Consider the following 19,787-nt stretch of genomic DNA (forward strand, 5'->3'; position numbering starts at 1 on the left):
CAGCTGACCAGTGCTTTACAGCAACAGTATCAAATAATTTGCACTCGGTACCCCATAGAGCAGTAGAAGCTTCCAGCACAAGACTCTCGTCCGACTACAGCCTAGCTCCTTGCAAGGGCAAAATCCAAAACTAATGCCACTGCCCTGTTCCCTCCCCATAGCCCTGTATCTTCCTCTGCTTCAAATATTTATTCAATTTTCCCATAAAAGATCCAATGGTCTCTGCTCCAATCACTCTCTGTGGCAAAGCATTCCAGGCTCTGTAAGGAAATGTGTCCTAACCCCTCTTCTTGCTTACAATCTATATCAATGACTTGGATGAAGGGACCGAATATTTGGTTGCTGAATTTGCTGATAACACAAAGGTAGGTAGGAAAGTAAGTTGTGAAAAGGCCATAAGGAGTCTGCAAAGGGATATAGATAGGTTAAGACAGTGACCAAAAATTTGGCAGATGGAGTATAATGTGGGAAAATGTGAACTTGTCCACTTTGGCAGGAGGAGGAATAGAAAAGCATCATATTATTTAAATGGAGAGAGATTACAGAACTCTGAGGTACAGAAGGATCTATCCAAAAAGTTAGTGTGCAGGTACAGCAAATGGAATGTTGTCATTTATTACAAGGGGAATGGAATATAAAAGTAGAGATGTTTTGCTACAGTTGTACAGGGCAATGGTGAGGCCACATCTAGAATACTGTGTGCAGTTTTGGCCGCCTTATTTAAGAAAGGACATAATTGCTTTGGAGGCGGTTCAGAGAAGGTTCACTCGACTGATTCCTGGGACGAGGGGGTTATCTTATGAGGAAAGGTTGGACAAGTTGGACCTGTATACACAGGAGTTTAGAAGAATGAGAGGTGATCTTATTGAAACATATAAGATCCTGAGGGGACTAGAAGGGGTAGATGCTGAGAGGATGTTTCCCCATGTGGGAGAGACTAGAACTAGGGGCCACAGTTTAAAAATAAGGGGTCTCCCATTGAAGACGGAGATGAGGAGAATTTTTTTCTCTGAGGGTCGTGAGTCTGTGGAACTCCCTTCCCCAGGGAGCGGTGGAGGCAGGGTCACTGAATATTTTTAAGGCTGAGTTAGATAGATTCCTGATTAACAAGGAGTCAAAGGTTATAGTAGGTAGAGGGGAAAGTAGGGTTGAGGTCACAATCAGAGCAGCCATGATCTTATCAAATGGCAGAGCAGGCTCGAGGGGCCGAATGGCCCACTCCTGCTCTTAATTCGTATGCTCTGAGACCATTTTAAATTGATGACTTCTTGTCACTGACTCCCCAGCCAGAGGAAGTAAACTTTCCCCACTCACTTTTTTTCAAAATTTTTCATAATTTAAAAACCTCAATTAAATCTCCCCTTAGCCTTCTCTACCCCAGTGAAAATAGTCCCAGTACCTCAAGTCTCTCCTCATAACTATAGATTCAAATCCATTGTATCTACGCTGTACACCCGCTATGATTTTAATATCCTTTCTATAATGGGACACCCAAACTGCAGACAGTACTTTAACTAGTCTAACCGTTGCCTTGTACAAATTCATTACCTCTTTGCTCTTAAACTCTGCTTCTATTGAAAAAACCCAAAATGTTATTGACGCCTTATAAGACTTTATCTACTTTTAGGGAATTAAATATTTGAATCTCTAGGTGTCTCTGTTCATCCACACCCTTCAGCCTCTTTCCATTGAGTGTGTACTCTTACCTATCCCTTGTTTTGCCCCTCAAAATGTATTACTATACCTCTCACTTCTCCACATTATATTGTATCTGCCACCTTTCGGCCCGATCCTCCTCGCTGTTTGTCAAACATCTGAGTTGCCAGAAAATTTTAATTATCAACAACTTGCATTTACGTAGAAAAACGATCCCAGATGCAACACAGAGACCTACGGAAAATACATGTTCCAAATCATCTAAATACATCCCCTGGGGTACAGCACTGCCAGCCTTCTCCAGTCCGAGCAGCACCCATTTACCCTAACTCTTTGTTTCCTGCCCATCCACCAACTCTCTATCTCTGATGCTACATTTCCTCTTATACCATGTACCTGAACTCTTATAATAAACCTCCTGTGAGACACCTTCAGAAAATACATATACACCACATCAAGAGCATTCCATTTATTGATCCAATCAGTCACCTCTCCAAAAAGCCCTATTAAATTTGTCAAACATGACCTGCCTTTAACAGATGTGTTGGCTGTCCTTGATTAACCCGTACCTCTTTTGAGGCTCTCTTAGTCGGTCTTGAATTATTGGATTGTAAAAGTTTGCTCACAACCGACGTTAGATGCCCTGTTTATCCTGCTCTCCTTGCCTGAACAGAGCTGCTACATTGGCCTCCCTCCAGTCCTCAGCTAGTTTGCATTTTTAAGCCTCTTCCATCTCCTCTCTGATTTATTTCAACATCCCAGGGTGCACCCATCAGGCCCAGTGACTTATTCGCCCTGAGTTCTGCTCATTTTTTCAGAACCAATTCCCCATGTATAGTTATCTCTAACATTTATTAATTAAAGAATCAATTACTGCCATAAGGAGGGATGATATATTAGCAGGTTCCTCTAATGAGGCCATATGGGTAGAGCTTAAAAACAAAAAGGGGGCAAGCACTTTGATGGGAGTGTACCATAGGCCCCCAAACAGTCAGGGGGAGATAGAGGAACAGATATGTAGGCAAATCTCAGAAAATTGTGCAAATAATAGGGTAATAATAGTGGGGGATTTCAACTTCCCCAATATTAACTGGGATACTCAGAGTGTAAAATGCTTAGAGGGTACAAAATTCTTAACGTGCATCCAGGAGAGCTTTTTGAGCCAGCATGTAGAAAGTCCTACAAGAGAGGGGGCGGTACTGGACCTAATTCTAGGGAATGTGGCCGGCCAAGTGGAAGAAGTGCTAGTAGGTGAGCACTTTGGTGACAGTGACCATAATTCGGTGAGATTTAAGGTGGTCATGGAAAAGGATAGGGAGGGGCCGGAAATAAAGGTTCTAAATTGGGGGAAGGCCGATTTTAATAGGATAAGGCAGGATCTGGCCAAAATGGACTGGGATCAGCTGCTTGTATGAAAATCCGCATCGGAGCAATGGGAGTCTTTCAGAAGGGAGATTGAGACCATAAAATGGCAACATGTTCCCGTAAAGGTCAAGGGTGGTTCCAAGAACTCCAGGGAACCTTGGATGTCAGGGGATATACGAGAATGGATTAGGAAAAAAAGGAGGGCTTTTGGCAGATACAAAAGGCTAAAGACGGAGGAAGCCCTCGAGGAGTACAAAAGGTGCAGGGGGATACTTAAAAAAGAAATTAGGAGATCAAGGAGGGGCCATGAAATAACACTGGCGAGCAAAATAAAGGAAAATCCTAAGATGTTTTATAAGTATATTAAGGGTAAGAGGATGACTAGGGAAAAAATAGGGCCCATTAGGGACAAAAATGGCAATCTGTGTGTGGAGCTGGCAGATGTAGGAGGGGTTCTAAATGAATTTTTTGCATCTGTTTTCACTATGGAGAAGGACGACGTGGACATAGAAATACGGCAGGGGGACTGTGATATACTCGAACATATTAACATCGAGCGGGAGGAGGTATTGGCGGTTTTAGCAGGCCTAAAAATGGATAAATCCCCAGGCCCGGACGAAATGTATCCCAGGCTACTGTGTGAGGCAAAGGAGGAGATTGCGGGGGCTCTAACACATATATTCAGAACCTCTCTGGCCACAGGGGATGTGCCAGAGGACTGGAGAACCGCTAATGTAGTACCATTATTCAAGAAGGGGAGTAGGGAAAAACCGGGGAACTACAGGCCAGTGAGCCTAACATCAGTGGTAGGAAAATTATTGGAAAAAATTCTGAAGGACAAAATTAGTCTCCACTTGGAGAAGCAAGGATTAATCAGGGATAGTCAACATGGCTTTGTCAAGGGAAGATCATGTCTGACTAATTTGATTGAATTTTTTGAGGATGAGGGTAACGCAGTGGATGTGGTATACATGGATTTCAGTAAGGCCTTCGATAAAGTCCCCCACAGGAGACTGGTCAAGAAGATACGAGCCCATGGAATCCAGGGTGCCTTGGCACTTTGGATACAAAACTGGCTTAGTGGCCGAAGGCAGAGGGTGATGGTCGAAGGTTGTTTTTGTGACTGGAAGCCTGTGGCCAGTGGGGTACCACAGGGATCGGTGCTGGGTCCCTTGCTGTTTGTGGTCTACATTAATGACTTGGATATGAATGTAAAAGGTATGATCAGTAAGTTCGCTGATGATACAAAAATTGGTAGGGTGGTAAATAGCGAGGAGGATAGCCTCAGTCTGCAGGACGATATAGATGGGTTGGTCAGATGGGCGGAACAGTGGCAAATGGAATTTAACCCGGAAAAGTGCGAGGTGATGCACTTTGGAGGGACTAACAAGGCAAGGGAATACACAATGAATGGGAGGACCCTAGGCAAGACAGAGGGTCAGAGGGATCTTGGTGTGCAAGTTCACAGATCCCTGAAGGCGGCGGAACAGGTAGATAAGGTGGTAAAGAAGGCATATGGGATACTTGCCTTTATTAGCCGAGGCATAGAATATAAGGGCAAGGAGGTTATGATGGAGCTGTATAAAACACTGGTTAGGCCACAGCTGGAGTACTGTGTGCAGTTCTGGTCGCCACACTACAGGAAAGATGTGATCGCTTTGGAGAGGGTGCAGAGGAGATTCACCAGGATGTTACCAGGGCTGGAGCGCTTCAGCTATGAAGAGAGACTGGGAAGATTGGGTTTGTTTTCCTTGGAGCAGAGGAGGCTGAGGGGGGACATGATTGAGGTGTACAAAATTATGAGGGGCACAGATAGGATAGATACTAAGGAGCTTTTTCCCTTAGTTGAGGTTTCTATAACAAGGGGACATAGATTCAAGGTAAAAGGCGGGAGGTTTAGAGGGGATTTGAGAAAGAACTTTTTCACCCAGAGGGTGGTTGGAGTCTGGAACTCACTGCCTGAGAGGGTTGTGGAGGCAGGAACCCTCACAACATTCAAGAAGCATTTGGATGAGCACTTGAAATGCCATAGCATACAAGGCTACGGACCAAATGCTGGAATATGGGATTAGAGTAGACAGGACTTGATGGCCGGCGCGGACACGATGGGCCGAAGGGCCTCTATCCGTGCTGTATAACTCTATGACTCTATTTGTTCCATATCCTCTTCCAAAAGCCCAACATTCTCACTTCCACCATCACTTGTACAAACTGACACTGTTCATTTAATCTCACTGCCATCATTCTCCACAGATAAGTTTCCCCTTCATCCTACTCTCCCTTTGACTATTATTTTACTTTGAAAATACTTCTTAAAAAAACCCTTATTATTTCCTGTTATATTACCCGCTGGTCCTTTATCTTTTCTCTTTTAACCCTTCTATCTCCCTTTTCACTTCCCATTACACTTTCTACATTCCTCATGATTTTCTTTAGTTTTGTTAGTCCCAATTTCATCATGTGTTTCCTTTTTGAGCTCTAATTTAATTTTAGTTGCTCTTTTGTGCATTGATTTTTGTTCTTTAAGACAATCCCTTTTTGCTTTTTAGGGATATATTTATTTTGCACTCCACCCACCTCAGAGTTGAAGATTTCCCCCTGCTGATCGGTTGACCTGTTCGATAACTTATCTGCCCAGTTAATTTGTCCCAGATCTCTACTTATCTCACACAATTCATGACCAACTAAGACAGCCTCAAGAGATATACAGGTTAATAAAGGACAGCCAGCACAGTTAAAGGCAGGTCATGTTTGACAAGTCTGGTCGTTATCTGTGGTTCTGCATAATTTTTTTCTGTTCTTACACTGAACCTCACTATTGTTGCGGTCGCTATTTCCTAATTGTCTCCTACTCTCATCAGTTCATTTCCCAGAACTAAATCAAGCTCATTAGCCCCGGGGTGTGGGGCCCTGAAGCTCTGGTGACTCACCCCCTGCTCCAATGGTTCTCTCTGGTTCTATTCCTCGTTATATTGTTATGCCGCTGCGTTAATCCGGGTGACTTTATCAGGACTGCCGGTTTGGAAAGGTTTTGTTCTAATTATTATTCCTTTATTGGCCGTTAAATCCTAAATCCATCAATGAGAAAGCAGCATTGCAAGCAGTCCTTCCCAATTCATGCCATTGAACGTGGCCAATGGCAGAGACACAATATTACTGGGACCGGCAATGGAGCAGCAGGGAAACTGCCCTGGCGTCAGTTAGCATCTCCTTTCAAACCTGCACAGATTAAACTTACAGCATTGTTGCATTAACAAAGGCCATGGAGGCAGGGATCCAAATAAATTCTGATTGATCCAAGGGAAAAGTGCAGAAGGTGTCAGCTGTGGCTCAGTGGGTAGTGCTCTCGCCTCGGAGTCAGAAGGTCATGGGTTCAAGCCCCATGCCAGATACTTGAGCACTGTAATCCAGGCTGGCACTTCAGTGCAGTGCTGAGGGAGTGCTGCACTGTCAGAGGTGCCATCTTTCAGATGATACGTTAAACTATCTGCTCTCTCAGGTGGATGTAAAAGATCCCATGGCGCTATTTCAAAGAAGAGCAGGGGAGTCTTGGCCAATATTTATCCCTCAACCATCACCTAAAAAACATTATCTGGTCATTATCACATTGCTGTTTGTGGGACCTTGCTGTGCGCCAATTGGCTGCCGTGTTTCCTACATTACAACAGTGACTACACTTCAAAAGTACTTCATTGGCGCTTTGGGACGTCCTGAGGTTGTGAAAGACGCTATAGAAATGCAAATCCTTTCCACTGGAGAGAGGACAGACAGTGTGAGATCGGACTAGAGTCTTGCACACAACTAGAATCTGAGCCGAGTCAAGCCAACGCAGGCGGCAAACTACCCCCCAGGTTACCAGATCAAGTGGGTAATACACAAGAAACCAACTAAATAACTTCAAGGACAGTCTCACCTCCTATTTTCTTGCTGTCTCTACAGTTAAAAAATGTTTTATTTACTTAGTTACCATTTTCTTGGTTAATAAGTTAAGTAGGTGTTTGAATGAGGCGCTCAAAGGTTTTAACTTTTGATCTTGGTACTGATGTGTTTAATGATTGGTTGATCTCCTATGGTGGTGCTCATGGTAAGTCGGACGAGAGGTCACTTTATCCGCTCAATAGTTTGGGCCACGTTGAGCAGTAGACTGTCTCCTTATCACCCCTATCCCAAGCGTGACGGGGCCAGCGTGCCAGCAAATGCATGACAGAAGTAGCATGAAAGTCACAGTAAATCATGACAGAATGAAGCATTACAGGAAGTGAGTGCCTTGAATATGTTGCTCACAAAGGTCCTGTGGTGTTCATGGTGAGTCGGAGATCTCTCAGCAACATGAAAAAACGGGAAACTCTCGCACAATAAAGGCACGAACCTCTGCAGCCAGATCAAAGAAAGAGAATTGAAAAGTTTGAAAGGCTCATATGGTTTTCCGTATGGTGCAGACTGTAAGTAGACAGGAGCCTCAATGGTGTTATGCCAACTATTGATTTATCAGGAACATGAAAGAAACAATAGTGCCTGAGGACATTTAAGGCAGTAAATGTGATGAGTTGTCAGATTCCTGCCACCCATCAGCCAGAGCGAGACATGTCCGCCTAATGTGCGTGCACAAAACCGAAGGCCAAGAGGTGCAGCACAGAGTAAGAATCCATAAGATGTGACAAAATGGGGTGTAGTGCGAGTGATTGCTAATTCAGCAGTGGGGTTAGGTATCTATCGAGAAGACCAAATCTGGTTATTGGCCGTGAAGTTGCAGGGGTACAACAGCAATCCGACTCAGTCTTAACAAACCAGTGAGTTATCGAAGGGTGAATGATATCACTACAGCACTTTCATTGGAACATAGGAATTGCTAGTCGAGAAAAGACCATGGTCCATTTAGTCCGCCTTCTACCATCCTGGTGGTCATTTGACACAATGATAATGGAGTTGTTGACTAATCATAGCAATCCACCTAATATTTCTGAAGACATGACTGAATTTTATGTGATGTGCCCAGTTTTAATGTAAACCAAACTGCGCCAAAGCTTCATTGCAACGACCTTTTCGAAACAGCGGGCAGAGCCGTCTTAAGTTCTTTGGTACCAGGCGTCAGTCAGGGGATGGGTCCGCACTAACCATAGTAGTCCAGGCGTGGATGCTCTTGTGTGGGCATGGATGGCGTGACTGATGCGTTGCTGGAAATGTTCACTTGGGTTGGGTTACTAGAAGAGATTTTGCACAATCAGGCGGCTGGTTTTACTGCCAAATAAAAGCACTTCAATCCACCCCGTACCTTCCCAGACAAATGGGCTAGCGCTGAGGTTTCATGTCGCATTGACTCTGAGCAGAATCCCAAGGGCTAGGATAGGATGTGGCCATATTTACGATCTGCTCACAGGGAGGTACTTCAAGGGCTCTCACTGTTTGAATTGTGACACAGACACCCAGTTAATCAGAGAGGGATAATCAGGAACCACCACTAACAAGGACAGGTGACCAGATCTGAACCAACCTGGATGCCTGGGTTCAGGTAATGTAAATGGCACTGGTAGTCCCCCACACAGCCCCAGCCTCTGGCAGGGCCTCATTCCTGGAGGTGGGGGGAGAGAGAGGTGGGGTCCACTGCTGCTGCAGGCCAGAGGGGCAGTGATGTTCATTGTTGGGCCTTCTGGCTGCTGCCTGACAACAGCTGGAAGGCCAGCAGCACCAATCCCTGGTCCAGTGTCCCTGTCCTTGGGGCCTTAGCATTTGTTGCCTGTCCCTCCAATCCTCTGGATGCTCGAGATTCGTGACCACCTAATGCCCGAGAGGGCCCCAGCAAATACTGACATCAATGCACGAGGATAGAGTGTGCATTCCTAACATTGCAGCTACTGAAAAGGTACAGAGAGCAACCAGAATGATGGAGGGGTTGGATAATGAGGATTGATTATGTAAATTGGACATGTTCTCACTGGAAAAGAGAGAGTTGAGAGGTGATATGATTGCTGTTTATGGAATTCTAAAAGGACTGGATAATGTAGAACCAGAGGACACGGACTGCACTGGAAGGGAGTAAATTCGAAACTAATCTGTGGAAACAATATTTCAGTGAGTGAGTGGTCAATCTATGGAACAGGCTCCCTGGAGAGACGGTGGAAACAGTTAGTGTTGATTCATTCAAATGCAAATTAGATAGATTTCTTTCATATGATTACATTTTGGGATATTATCAATTTGAAACATTAATGTGGTGAGTGTAACATGTTTGGGAGGAACAGATAACTTTGGACCGATGGTTCCCAAAGCTCTCCACCACTGGGGATTTTCCTCACCTCTTGTCTGGATCTGTTGTAGACTAATTGATTGCTCTGATTAGTCAACAACTCCATTATCATTGCATCGAGCAAATACCAGGATGGTAGAAGGTGAACTAGATAAACCTTGGTCTTTTTTCATCTAGTAATTCCTATGATAGATTCATACCTGGTCACAAAGGGAAGCACCAGGGTAAACCTTGCTCGGCAGATGCACTCATCACGTTGAGTATTAAATCTGGTCGCACCATCTGGCCAGAGAGTTGACTTTCAGCAACAGTGCAGAGGATGGTGTTGGTGTAGTGTATCGGCCCACTGCATTGTGCACACTTGGACAGGGGTCAACATATGATCCTGGATTATGGCTTCAACGGCCCGCAAAGGGGTCTTAGGATGGATCGTCAGGTCATTGCCCTGAGCTGTGGTTGGGCATCCACCTCCTCCGCTGCTGTCTGGATCCCAAAGCTGTGTAGCGGGCAAAGATACATCTCCTACAACATGCCCCACTACCTCTCGCAGGGCCTGTGATGCTCGCAGGCAGATGGCCCTCTGCTCAATCCTGTGGAACTGCTTCTTGGGGTTGAATTTTCAGACTGGAGGGAGGTGTACAGTGGTGTTCCCCAGGGGTCAGTGCTGGGACCACTGCTTTTTTTTATATATATTAATGACTTGGACTTGGGTGCACAGGGCACAATTTCAAAATTTGCAGATGACACAAAACTTGGAAGTGTAGTAAACAGAGAGGTAGATAGACTTCAAGAGGATATAGACAGGCTGGTGGAATGAGTGGACATGTGGCAGATAAAATATAACACAGAGAAATGCGAAGTGATACATTTTGGCAGGAAGAATGAGGAGAAGCAATATAAACTAAAGGGCACAATTCTAAAAGGGGGTGCAGGAACAGAGAGACCTGGGGTATATGTGCACAGATCTTTGCAGGATAGGTTGAGAAAGCAGTTTTAAAAAAAAGCGTACGGGATCCTGGGCTTTATAAATAGAGGCATAGAGTACAAGAGCACGGAAGTCATGTTGAACCTTTATAAAATACTGGTTTGGCTCGGCCACAACTAGAGTATTGCATTCAATTCTGGGGGCTGCACTTTAGGAGGGTTGTGAAGGCCTTGGAGAGGGTGCAGAAAAGACTAACTAGAATGGTTCCAGGGATGGTGGACTTCAGTTACATGGATAGACTGGAGAAACATAGAAAATAGGAGCAGGAGTAGGCCATTCAGCCCTTCGAGCCTGCTCCACCATTCAATATGATCATGGCTGATCCGTTATCTCAATACCATATTCCTGCTCTCTCCCCATACCCCTTGATGCCTTTTGTGTCTAGAAATCTATCTAGCTCCTTCTTAAATATATTCAGTGTCTTGGCCTCCACAGCCTTCTGTGGTAGAGAATTCCACAGGTTCACCACCCTCTGAGTGAAGAAATTTCTCCTCATCTCAGTCCTAAATGTCCTACCCTGTATCCTGAGACTGTGACCCCTCGTTCTGGACCCCCCCCCCCAGCCAGGGGAAACATCCTCCCTGCATCCAGTCTGTCCAGCCCTGTCAGAATTTTATACGTTTCGATGAGATCCCCTCTCATTCTTCTAAACTCGAGTGAATACAGGCTGAGTCGACCCAATCTCTCCTCATACGACAGTCCTGCCATCCCAGGAATCAGTCTGGTGAACCTTTGCTGCACTCCCTCTATGGCAAGTATATCCTTTCTTAGGTAAGGAGACCAAAACTGCACACAATACTCCAGGTGTGGTCTCACCAAGGCCCTGTATAACTGCAGTAAGACATCCTCGCTCCTGTACTCAAATCTTCTTGCAATGAAGGCCAACATACCATTTCTCTTCCTAACTGCTTGCTGCACCTGCATGTTTGCTTTCAGTGACTGGTGTACAAGGACACCCAGGTCCCTTTGTACATCAACATTTCCCAATCTATCACCATTTAAATAATACTCTGCCTTTCTGTTTTTCCTTCCGAATTGGATAACTTCACATTTATCTACGTTATACTGCTTCTGCCATGTATTTGCCCAGTCACTCAACTTGTCTCAATCACCTTGAAGCCTCTTTGCATCCTCCTCACAACTCACGATCCCACCTAGTTTTGTGTTGTCAGCAAACTTGGAAATATGGTAGCTGGAGCCCAAGCACTGATCCCTGCAGTACCCCACTAGTCACTGCCTGCCACCCCGAAAAAGACCCATTTATTCCTACTCTCTGTTTCCTGTCTGTTAACCAATTTTCAATCCATGCCAGTGTATTAACACCAATCCCATGTGCTTTAATTTTGCACACTAACCCCTTATGTGGGACTTTATCAAAGACCTTCTGAAAATCCAAATAAACCACATCCACTGGTTCTCTCTTATCTATTCTACCAGTTACATCCTCAAAAAACTCCAGTAGGTTTGTCAAACATGATTTCCCTTTCATAAATCCATGTTGATTTTGTCTAATCCTGTTGATATTTTCTAAGTGTCCTGTTATCACATCCTTTATAATGGACTCTAGCATTTTCCCTACTACTGATGTTAGGCTAACCGGTCTGTAGTTCCCTGTTTTCTCTCTCCCTCCTTTCTTAAATAGTGGGGTTACATTTGCCACCCTCCAATCTGCAGGAACTGTTCCATAATCTATAGAATTTTGGAAGATGACAACCAATGCATCCACTATTTCCATGGCTGCCTCTTTCAGTACTCTGGGATGCAGATTATCAGGCCCTGGGGATTTATCGGCTTTCAGTCCCATTAATTTCTCCAGCACTATTTTTTTACTAATACTAATTTCCTTTAAGGAGCTGGGATTGTTCTCCTTGGAGCAGAGAAGGTTGAGAGGAGATTTGAAAGAAGTGTTCAAAATCATGAAAGGTTTAGATAAAGTAAATAAAGAGAAACTGTTCCCATTGGCAGATGGGTCGAGAACCAGAGGACACAGATTTAAGGTGATTATCAAAAGAACCAAAGGCGACATGAAGAAAAACTTTTTTACGCAGCGAGTAGTTATGATCTGGAATGCGCTGCCTGCAAGGGTGGTGGAAGCAGATTTAATCGTGACTTTCAAAAAGGAATTGGATAAATACTTGAAGGGAAAAAATTTGCAGGGCTATGGGGAACGAGCAGGGGAGTGGAACTAACTGGGTTGCTCTTATAAAGAGCCAGCAGGGGCTCGACGTGCCGAATGGCCTCCTTCTGTGCCGTAACTATTCTATGATTCTATGAATTTCCACAGGAAAATCCACATAAACACCCCAGGAAATTCATCCCTTGCGGACTGGAGGAATCCCCTTAGGATTGCCCCATCTGTTTCAACTGACGGTAAAACTCCTTTGAAAAAGGCAAATGAGAAAAAAGTATAATGCAAAATGACACTTCTATATGTAAAAGTCTCAGTGCAGCAAAGTAAATGTAACAAAAGCAAAAATAATTGCAGGGCACATTCACACTCATAAGATATGCACGTACATGCAGACTGAAAAACCGGCTACCACAGCTTTAACAGACTCCATGATGAAGCCCAGGGACTGAGTGTGGGACTTCACCCTGACATTCTGAGAGGACAGTGCATCTTTGGAACGATCCATGGGGGAGGGAAGTCTTGCTGCTCCCTTATTTGTTTGTATCTTTTGTGCCAGAAGCATGAGCCTTGGCCAACACTAGGGTAGCCCAGGTCCAAAAATTGGGCAGTGCGCTCCCTGTACACTTGGGAGGCAATGACCCCTCTCTCCTGGATATTTCAACCCCTGCCCTCTGCACCTGGCACACTTACTCCACTGGCACATACCAGTGAAAAATGTCACAAGCAGAATCTGCAAGGAATAAGAGGGAATTAATGGTTGATATTTTTCAGAGTTCCATAAATACCGAAGCAGTTAAGACTGGCAGATGGTAAATGTAGTTTCAATATTCAATAAACGAACCTGGTAATGACAGGCTGATTAGCCAATTGCCACAGTGCAAATAATGCCTGTGGGGATTCTGAAGGACACTAAATGAATGTGGAAAGATCACAGTTGTCCCAGGTAGCGGTCCACATTGATGGACCACTCCTGGTGTTGTTTGTGTTAAGTTAGAGGATGCATGTTTGATAGGATGGCAGAGGCAGCTGAAACACGGTGTGTTGAGATCGCTGGGCATCTGAGAGAGAGAGAGAGCCACGTACAGGAGGTAAAGAGTGTAAATCATACTCGTAAGAAGATTTAACTTTCCCATATTTACACCTAGCAGGCTTAGGCTTTTGGGTGCTGGCTGTGGAATTCACACCCACTCTGCATCTGTGTGTCTGTGCTACTTTAAGTCGATGAGATGAAGTCTCTGCCCACTGAGTTGTCAATCGTAGAGGCCGCCAGCCAATCGAGCACCTGCTCCTTTCTTCAAAGGACTCAGAAATGGCTGCCAATCAATGTCATTGCTCCCAGGGAGGAAGCTGTACCCTCTGACCCCTCCCCAAGCTGTACCCTCTGACCCCTCCTCAAGCTGCACCCTCTGACCCCTCCTCAAGCTGTACCCTCTGACCCCTCCCCAAGCTGTACCCTCTGACCCCCTCCCCAAGCTGTACTCTCTGACCCCTCCCCAAGCTGTACACTCTGACCCCTCCCCAAGCTGTACTCTCTGACCCCTCCCCAAGTTGTACTCTCTGACCCCTCCTCAAGCTGTACCCTCTGACCCCTCTCCAAGCTGTACCCTCTGACCCCTCCCCAAGCTGTACCCTCTGACCCCTCCTCAAGCTGTACTCTCTGACCCCTCCCCAAGCTGTACACTCTGACCCCTCCCCAAGTTGTACCCTCTGACCCCTCCCCAAGCTGTACTCTCTGACCCCTCCCCAAGTTGTACTCTCTGACCCCTCCTCAAGCTGTACCCTCTGACCCCTCTCCAAGCTGTACCCTCTGACCCCTCCCCAAGCTGTACCCTCTGACCCCTCCTCAAGCTGTACCCTCTGACCCCTCCCCGAGCTGTACCGTCTGACCCCTCCCCGAGCTGTACCCTCTGACCCCTCCCTGAGGTGTACCCTGTGACCCCTCCCCAAGCTGTACCCTCTGACCCCTCCCCAAGCTATGCAAATTGAATAAACACATTAGACAATCAGGCATTGAAATTATATTCCTGTGAGTCAACTCTAACAAAACCATGAGATATTTGGATATAAATAATGGGCCCGGTCCACCAATGCCTTGATTTTAAAATTCTCATCTTCAAATCACTACTGTGGGTCCAGAATGACTTACAACAACAAATTTCTAATGTACAAATAGTCTCAATCGTAGCCAAAGAATCTCCAGCAATGGTTTCTCTTCCCACTCCCGCACTGTTACCTCTGGAGTCCCCCAAGTATCTACCCTTGGTCTCCTCCCATTTCTCATCTCCATGCTGCCCCTCGTCGACATCCGAAGACACAACGTCAGGTTCCACAAGTACGCTGTCAACTCCCAGCTCTATCTCACCACCACCTCTCCCAACCCCTCCACTGCCAATGTGTTGTCACACTGCCAGTCCGACATCCAGTATTGGATGAGCAGAAATTTCCTCCAGTTGAATATTGGGATGACTGAAGCCATTGTCTTTGGTCCCTGCCACAAACTCCATTCCCTAACCACCGACTCCATCCCTCTCCCTGGCTACTGTCTCAGACTGTTCGCAACCTCGGCGTCCTATTTGACCCTGAGATGAGCTTCTGATCCCATATCCTCTCCATCACCAAGACCGTCTACTTCCACCTCCGTAACATCGCCCGTCTCCGCCCCTGCCTCAGCTCATCTGCTGCTGAAACCCTCATCTGTGCTTTTTTAACCTCCAGGCTAGATTACTCTCCTGGCTAGCCTCCCATCTTCCACCCTCCATAAACCTCAGCTCATCCAAAACTCTGCTGCCCGTATCCTAACTCGCACCAAGTTTCATTCACCCATCACCCCTGTGCTCGCTGACTTACATTGGCTCCCGGTCCACCAATGCCTTGATTTTAAAATTCTCATCTTTGCGTTCAAATCCCTCCATGGCCTCGCTCCTCCCTATCTCTGTAAACTCCTCCAGCCCTACAATGCTCCGAGATTTCTGCGCTTCTCCAACTTTGGCGTCTTGTGCATCTCCCACTCCCTTCACCCCACCATTGGTTGCTGAACTTTCAGCCATCTAGGCCCTAGGATCTGGAATTCCCTCACTAAACCTCTCCACCTTTCTCTTCTCCTTTAAGCGCCTCCTTAAAACCCACCTTTGTGACAAAGTTTTTAGTCACCCCTCCTAATATGTTCTTCTTTGGCTCGGTGTCAGTCTTTACTGATTACACTTCAGTGAAGCTGCTTGGGACATTTTTCTCTGTTAAAGATGCTATATAAATGCAAGTTGTTGTTGGTTCAGGCTTATGGCTTTCTGTTAGCCCCATGTACAGCCTGGGGAATTAGCCCTTTACATATTGAATCTAGTATTACAAGAACACAAGTTAACAAAAGATTAGCTCAGGCCAAGTTTCTCACTGAAAACTTGCTCCATCATCACCGATGGAGAGTGCAGGGAACATTGACAACTGCTGATCTTTGGAAATTGCTCATTTAGCTGTTGCCACATTGCAATGTTGCCTGTTAAACGGGTCAAGTATCAAGCGCCAGCAGAAGGCTCCTTATAGCTGCATGTGGCTGCCATCCTAGACACCTCAGTAGAACTTTCCTCACAATCTTTGTCTTACATACATCCCTTTCATATGTCCTTGCAGGAGAAGACTGCACATCATAGGAAGCTGTGCAGATTGGAGGAGGCTCACCAAAGCTATGGGCTTTAACTCGTTGAGGCGGGGACGCAGTAGAAGGAGTGGGTGAGTGAAAGGTGGGGGGCCTATCCCAAGCTCATTGCTGGCATCCTTTACTGGTCTTATTTATACATTCATTCCCTGGAATACAGGCAAACATTGCAGCATTTCCATCTAACACAACAATCACCTGCCACCTGCCGCTATGTTTTGAACAAACATCGTAATGCTTGTTTATCAGGTTTGTGCCCAAGCAGATAGTCCCACCTCTGATTGTGAGCGAGGCCACAGCACATCAACAACGTTATTTAAAAATTGAGCAAGTGCATTGGGAATCACCTTGCACTTCCTTCAATACTTTCCACTTTAAATGCATTATTGTTACCCATCAAGCCTTATACAGACATTTGGTTTTCCCTTGAACTCTGCTCTTTTGAGTCCAATTTTGTATCACTGCCATTTTTCAGCACCCTGGAATTTCAGATGTAATGATATTGTGATGACAGGATCCAGGATTCTCTCTGATATCTGCCCTCTAACTTGATTGAGTTCTATGAAGAAGTAACGGAGAGTGTTGATGTTGTGTATATGGACTTTGAAAAGGCGTTTGATAAAGTACCACATAATAGGCTTGTTAGCGACATTAAAGCCCATGGGATTAAAGGGACAGTGGCAGCGTGGATACGAAAGTGGCTAAGGGACAGGAAACAGAGTAGTGGTGAACGGTTGTATTTCAGACTGGAGGGAAGTATACAGTGGTGTTCCCCAGGGGTCAGTATTAGGACCACTGCTCTTTTTGATATATATTAATGACATGGACTTGGGTATATATAATTTCAAAGTTTGCAGATGACATGTAGCTTGGAAATATAGTAAACAGTGAGGAGAATAGTAAGAGACTTCAGGAGGACAGAGACAGACTGGTGAAATGGGCGGACACACGGTAGATGAAATTTAATGCCGAGAACTGTGGTGATGCATTTTGGTAGGAAGAATGAGGAGAGGCAAAATAAACTAAATGGTACAATTTTAAAGGGGGTGTAGGAACAGGGAGACCTGGGGGTGGACATGCACAAATCTTTGAAGGTGGCAGGACAAGTTGAGAAGGCTGTTTAAAAAATGCATATGGGATTCTGGGCTTTATTAACAGAGGCATAGAGTACAAAATCAAGGGCGTTATACTAAATCTAAATTTATAAAACACTGGTTAGGCTCCAGCTGAAGTATTGTCTTCAATTCTGGGAACCACACTTTAGGAAAGATGTCAAGGCCTTGGAGAGGGTGCAGGGGAGATTTACTAGAATGGTACCAGGGATGAGGGATTTCAGTGATGTGGAGAGACTGGAGAAGCTGGGATTGTTCTTCTTGGAGCAGAGAAAGTTAAGGGGAGATTTAATGGAAGTGTTCAAAATCATGAAGGGTTTTGCTGGAGTAAATAAGGAGCAACTGTTTCCACTGGCAGAAGGGTTGGTAACCAGGGGACACAGGACACAAAAGAACCAGAGGCAAGATGATGAGAATTTTTTTACACAGCAAGTTATCATCATTTGGAATGTGCTGCCTGAAAGGGCGGTGGAAGCAGATTCAAAAATAACTTTCAAAAGGGAATTGGATAAATACTTCATACTGTCATAGTAAGTATAGCACAAGAGGAGACCATTCGGCCCATCATGCAATTGTTGGCTCTTTGAAAGAGCTATCCAATTAGTCCCACTCCCCTGCTCTTTCCCCAGAGCCGTGCAAATTTTTTCCCTTCAAGTATTTATCCAATTCCCTTTTGAAAGTTAATTTTGAATCTGCTTCCACCGCCCTTTCAGGCAGCGCATTCCAGATCATAACAACACTGAGTAAAAAAATGTTTCCTCATGTCGCCTCTGGCTCTTTTGCCAATCACCTTAAATCTGTGTCCTCTGGTTACCGACCCTTCTGCCACTGGAAACAGTTTCTCCTTATTTACTCTGTCAAAACCATTCCTGATTTTGAACACTTCTATCAAATCTCCCCTTAACCTTCTCTTTTTTAAGGAGAACAATCCCAGCTTCTCCAGTCTCTCCACATAACTGAAATCCCTCATCCCTGGAACCATTCTAGTAAATCTCTTCTGCACCCTCTCTAAGGCCTTGACATCCTTCTTAAAGTATGGTGCCAGAATTGAACACAACACTCCAGTTGAGGCCTAACCAGTATTTTATATAATTTCATCATAACTTCCTTGCTTTTATACTCTCTGCCTCTATTAATAAAGCCCAGGATCCCATATGCTTTTTTAACAGCCTTCTCAACTTGTCCTGCCACCTCTCTGTTCCTTCACCCCCTTTTAAATTGTACCAATTAGTTTATATTATCTCTCCTCATTCTTCCTATCAAAATGCATATCTTCACACTTCTCTGCGTTAAATTTCATCTGCCACGTGCCTGCCCATTTCACCAGTCTGTCTCCTCCTGAAGTCTGTTACAATCCTTCACATTGCTAACTACATTTCTGAGTTTTGTGTCATCTGCAAACTTTTAAATTATACCCTCTATACTCAAGTCCAGGTCATTAATATATATCAAAAAGAGCAGTGGTCCTAATACTGACCCCTGGGGAACACCACTGTATAATTCCCTCCAGTCTGAAAAACATCCGTTCACCACTACTCTCTGCTTTCTGTCCCTTAGCCAATTTTGTATCCACGCTGCCACTGTCCCTATAATCCCATGGGCTTTAATTTTTCTAACAAGTCTATTATGTGGCACTTTATCAAATGCCTTTTGAAAGTCCATAAACACGTCAACTGAACCACCCTCATCAACCCTCTCCGTTACTTCATCAAAGAACTCAATCAAGTTAGTCAAACACGATTTCCCTTCAACAAATCCGTGCTGACTTTCATTTATTAGCCCATACTTTTCCAAGTGCCAATTAGTTTTGTTCCGGATTATTGTCTAAAAATTTCCCCACCACCGACGTTAGGCTGACTGGTCTGTAATTGCTGGGTTTATCCCTCTCCCCCTTTTTGAACAAGGGTGTAACATTTGTAATCCTCCAGTCCTCTGGCACTGTCCCCGTATCTAAGGAGGATTGGAAGATTGTGGCCTGAGCTCCACAATTTCCACCCTTCCTTCCCTCAATAACCGAGGATCCATCCCATCCGGACCGGGTGACTTTTCTACTTTGAGCGCTACCAATCTTTTAAGTACCTCTATCTATATTTATCCTATCCAATACTGCTACTATCTCCTCCTTTACCACTTGAAGGAGAAAAATTTGCAGGGCTATGAGGAAAGGGCGGGGGATGGGACTAATTGGATAGCTCTTTCAAAGAGATGGCACAGACACGATGGGTCAAATGGCCTCCTTCCATGCTATATCATTATATGCTTCTATTCTATGACAAACTGAGGCTAACTAAAGATTAGAATTGAGAATAGCCACTGATAACGTAAGTTGTTCAACAAACTGAGTAACAAAGCAATCCTCCACCTTTAGAATCCTTCAATCCTCCTCCTCCTCTAGAGTCATGCAGTCTTCCTCCACCTCTAGAATCCAGCAATCCTCCTCCTCTTCTAGAATCCTTCAATCCTCCTCCTCTTCTAGAATCCTTCAATCTTCCTCCTCCTCTAGAATCATTCAATCCTCCTCCTCTTCTAGAATCCTGCAATCCTCCTCCTCTTCTAGAATCCTTCAATCCTCCTCCTCTTCTAGAATCCTGCAATCCTCCTCCTCTTCTAGAATCCTGAAATCCTCCTTCTCTTCTAGAATCCTT

General features: G+C 45.0%; 1 protein-coding gene across 1 annotated transcript in view; it reads left to right on the top strand.

Moving 5' to 3' along the window:
• The window catches only part of LOC137305763 (beta-1,4-mannosyl-glycoprotein 4-beta-N-acetylglucosaminyltransferase-like), an 81,406-nt gene that overhangs the window by 2,930 nt on the left and 58,689 nt on the right, over positions 1-19,787 (top strand). The window contains exon 2 of the mRNA XM_067974712.1: positions 16,006-16,104. Coding sequence (XP_067830813.1) covers positions 16,006-16,104 — 99 coding nt within the window. The remainder of the gene's footprint in view (positions 1-16,005; positions 16,105-19,787) is intronic.

This window comes from Heptranchias perlo, chromosome 40, assembly GCF_035084215.1.
Source record: "Heptranchias perlo isolate sHepPer1 chromosome 40, sHepPer1.hap1, whole genome shotgun sequence".
NCBI lineage: Eukaryota > Metazoa > Chordata > Chondrichthyes > Hexanchiformes > Hexanchidae > Heptranchias > Heptranchias perlo.